Consider the following 4499-nt stretch of genomic DNA (forward strand, 5'->3'; position numbering starts at 1 on the left):
TTGGGCGGGCTTTGAGCGTTGACGATGGGTGAAGATGGATGCCGACGTGGAACATCACTCGTTCAAATCAGCTATCGCATCTGTTTTAAACGATTTAAACTTTTCCTTTTCGTTAAAACCCAAGCGAAGAACAACACTCAGATCTGGTAATTATGTAAAATAATGTAATTGAATAACTAGCGTGACTATGCTCAAGTCTGAAAATGTTCTAACACATCTGAAATGACTGAATTTGCATAAAGTTTGTGAGACACAATTTCCAAAGACTAATGATTATTATTTTATTTTCAAAATATTGCAAATCGCATTCCAATCGCAATACAAATGCCTTACAATGGGGGCAAATGCGATCAGAGCTTGATGTTTTCTGTTCGACTGTCAATCCGAGATGTTTCAGTCTGCCTGAGATGCTATTAGCTTTCCAAATTTTGCAAAAATGTTGATGGAGTGGCGGTGGACACCAGCTATTATCATATTTATTTTACAACAATGTCAAAAGTCGTCAGAAGCCACTGAAACATCATCTTCGAAATCACAAAAATTGCTGTCTCAGATGTTTCTCCGGCTACATCATCGTCTGTTGGTGACGCCCCTTTGGAAATGATTTGTCTATGAAGTTTTGCCAGGCCATAACTCAGTTACTACTGAGAATGGTATAGTTTTAACCAGGCTAAGAAAATATACTAGAGACTTAGTAGTTTGTGCATATCTATGGTCATATTCAAAATCTCAATTAAAACAGAATACCTCACCCTGTTTTACTCAACAGCTAATTAATCTAAATTGTCCATAAATCTTAATCTACAGTTTATCTGCTATTCATGTTGGTTTTTTTCCATATCGCTGAATGGAATAAACAAATACAGTAAAAAAGGAGAGTTTGTCACCTGAAGAGTGAATGTCCAGTCTCACTGGGTGTAAAACATATGATGTCCAGTCCTGTTTTTGCAGTCTCATTTAAAAGTTGTCACAATGATATATCATGGATAAAACAAAGCATGCAAATGCTGGATATGGGCATTTCTATACTGTTATACAAGTTTTAATAAGGATTGTTTACAAAACTTTTGAGGAACAGAGGCAGACAAGTTTTTCAGCACGGCACAGATAAAGAACAGGCTGAACAAAACCAGCCAGTAAAAAACAAAGTATACAAATTAACCAAAGTGCACGAATATTCTGTTTTGTCACAATGGTAAAGAGTCCTGTGATAATATATGGGACATATATGATAACAGTGTTTACAGTAGTTATTAGAATGATTTTAAATGCTCTTCTCTTCGTGTGGTTTTCCTCCTTTCTCTCTCTCCCTCTCTCTCCTGGTCCTGACTGCTTCAGAGCTCTGAGAACAGCCACAAGACAAAACAACTGGACGGAGAGGAAGAGGAGGAACTGCAGAGTGTAGAACCATATTTGTGCTGGACTATTCAGAGAGAGGAATAAAAAACAGGATCCAAGAGTAATAATCCAGGTCGCAGTGCAGCAGATCACTCTATATCTGAGAGGTTTGAACTTCAGAAAGGTTACAGGATGAACCACTGCCAGGTAACGCTCAACACACATCAGACAATGAAACACAGGACGGCCGGTGATGCCTAGTCCCATTAAAAAACGATTTAATGTTGTGAGATTTGCAAACCAAAAAGACAGTAGAAAAACCAAACTATTCACACAGTTGCCAATCTCACAAACAGAGAGATTGAGGATGAAGAACTCTGATGTAACTCCATTTCCTGTGATGATGAGCCATATAACATAGGAGTGTGTAGGAAGACCAAACAGGAAACTAAAACTGCATGTATACATTTCCAGAATGTCCAATAGCCCAAAGGAATAAGTTGTGAATGATTCAGGTGTAGTGACATTCACTGTAGAGTTGTTCATTTTGTTTTCTTCCGTTCTCAATCTAATTCATAAAATGAATAGCTAGTTGCAATCTATTGGAAAAGATAAAAGATTTTATTATGGAAAAAAAAGGCTAAATAAATCGACTCAAGATTTAAATCTTCAATATATCCCAGTCTCCAGTTGTACACAATTACCAGATCTTTCCAATATTGAATTACTTTCATGTCTAGGGAATTATTTTAAGTGACATTATAACTAAACAAATGCATCACGCTAGAAGTACACACACTAGTTAAACCAAATTATTTAAATTATCTTAACTTCAAAATGGTATGGTTCTATTCATTATCATAAAACAAATGTAGATCATTTGCTAACATTTGCTATTATATTTCTAAGGTGAAACTATACACTTCAGCACCATTTTACACATTCAGCTAATTAATGTATTTATTCACCTGTAACACTTAAACAACATCTGGTAATCACGCTCATGTTTTTGCATATTATTGAAAAGAAAAACAAACAAATCAATCAAAAAGGAGAGTTTGTCACCTGAAGAGTAAAGGTCCAGTCTCTCTGGGTGTAAATGACACTGCTGTTTTTCTAGTCTCACTTTACAGCTGTCACAAGAATATATGTGCATAGCTTTTATATGTAACATGTCAGATAAAACAAAACATATGCAAACCTCTGCAACACATGCACAAGATTCAAAATGATCAATGGTGTTCTGTTTAAATTGCGTAAAACATTTAAATAGAAGGGAGAAAATGTGGGTTTGATTTCGGCAGATGTTTTAATTACAGAAATAGCACTATATATAAAGCACATAACATTCAAAGACCTTCAGGTCTCCCTCGTCTCAGCTATGGTCTGTGTTAATGATAAGGTATACAACACCATCACATATGCCAAAATTAGTTTTGGCTTGCATATGGTATGCACTTTATGGCATGTATATGACACACTCTTGGGTAGGATGAGGGTGGCATAGAATAAGTAAAATTAAATTGCTAGTTAATAGCCTCACACTAACACAGTAGCATAATGAGGGTCCCTACATGCAAACTGAAGCATTGATAACTTTGTAAGTGTACAAACAGTTTAATAAGAAGATACTTTATAAAGACAGTGCATAACGCGTTTTATGGACAGGCGCCAGTCGAGCCACGAACGCTGTGCTAAGTCTGCTGGTCGATAGGAATTAAGTTTGTGAAATCTAATTACATGGACCTTTTTATTTTCATTTATTTTCTCTGTTGTGTTCAGTGCTTTCTTCCGGAAACAACGGACCATATAAGATTCCAAGTCACTGTTCATCACTTAGCACAGTGTTTGTGGCTCGACTTGTTGAGACGAGCCGAGCCACGTTTTCCAAGATGGCGCATGTCCGTAGACACGTAATGAATTGTCTTTATAAAGTATGTCCTTATTAAACTGTTTCTACACTTACAAAGTTCTCAATGCTTTGGTTTGCATGTAGGGACCCTCATTATGCTACCGTGTTAGTGTGAGGCTATTTTGAACCTTTTTAGTGGCATTAACTAGCGATTTAATTTCACTTACCCTGTGCCCCATAGACAAGCGTTATAAACTAATCTGTTTTTAGAGATAAAACTTTTTACATTCGATTTTCATGAAAATGCATACTAGAGAACGATCTACTCGGTAACCATCTGTTAATTACCCTAGGTTCATTTCTCACTGGTCACAGACAGAGGCAGATGTATATGGGGACGCAGGGAGTGAGAAATAAAACAACATGGTTCTGTTGGTAACCCCATTCTGCATTGTTTCAGTTCTTGAGAAAATCTAAATGGTGTCAGAAGTGGCATGGCACAAGGTTGATTCGCTGTAGCTCCACGCAATATATCACCCCAAAATGATCACAAGAACCTTGAGCAAAAATCCCAGAACCACACAGGGAGACCTAGTGAATAAAGTTGGCCCATCTGAAGTTTGTTAGAGATCATTTGGATGATCCAGAAGAGGATTGGGAGAATGTCATCTGGTCAAATGAAACAAAAATTTAACTGTTTGGTAAAAACTCAACTTGTCGTGTTTGGAGGAGAAAGAATGCTGAGTTGCACCATACCTACTGTGAAGCATGGGGGTGGAAACATCATGCTTTGGGGCTGATTTTCTGTAAAAGGACCAGGACTGATCCTTGTAAAGGAAAGATTAAATGGGGTCATGTATTGTGAAATTTTTAGTAAAAACCTCCTTCCATCAGCAAGGGCATTGAAGATGAAACGTGTCTGGGTCTTTCAGCATGACAATGATCCCAAACACACAACCCGGGCAACAAAGGAGTGGCTTCATAAGAAGCATTTCAAGGTCCTGAAGTGGCCTAGCCAGTCTCCAGATCTCAACCCCATAGAAAATCTTTGGAGATAGTTGAAAATCTGTGTTGCCCAGAGACAACCTCAAAACATCACTGCTGTAGAGGAGATCTGCATGGTGGAATGGGCCAAACAACCAGCAACAGTGTGTAAAAACCTTGTGGCAACTTACAGAAAACATCTTATGTTATTGACCAAATACTAATTTTCCACCATAATTTTTTTTTTTAAAGCAGAATTTGAGTCCCCCCCCCCCCAAAAAAAAAAAAATATATATATATTTATCATTGTGTCCTTCATTGTTGA

At 37.3% G+C, this 4499-nt stretch overlaps 1 protein-coding gene across 1 annotated transcript; it reads right to left on the reverse strand.

The window, feature by feature from the left end:
- Window positions 1-1056: 1056 nt before the first annotated feature.
- LOC137047086 (C-C chemokine receptor type 8-like) lies at window positions 1057-1929 on the reverse strand. Its single transcript, XM_067424645.1, has one exon. It carries the CDS (start codon window positions 1882-1884, stop codon window positions 1057-1059), a length of 828 nt encoding a protein of 275 aa, XP_067280746.1. The 5' UTR covers window positions 1885-1929.
- Window positions 1930-4499: the final 2570 nt, after the last annotated feature.

This window comes from Pseudorasbora parva, chromosome 18, assembly GCF_024679245.1.
Source record: "Pseudorasbora parva isolate DD20220531a chromosome 18, ASM2467924v1, whole genome shotgun sequence".
In the NCBI taxonomy this organism is placed as follows: domain Eukaryota; kingdom Metazoa; phylum Chordata; class Actinopteri; order Cypriniformes; family Gobionidae; genus Pseudorasbora; species Pseudorasbora parva.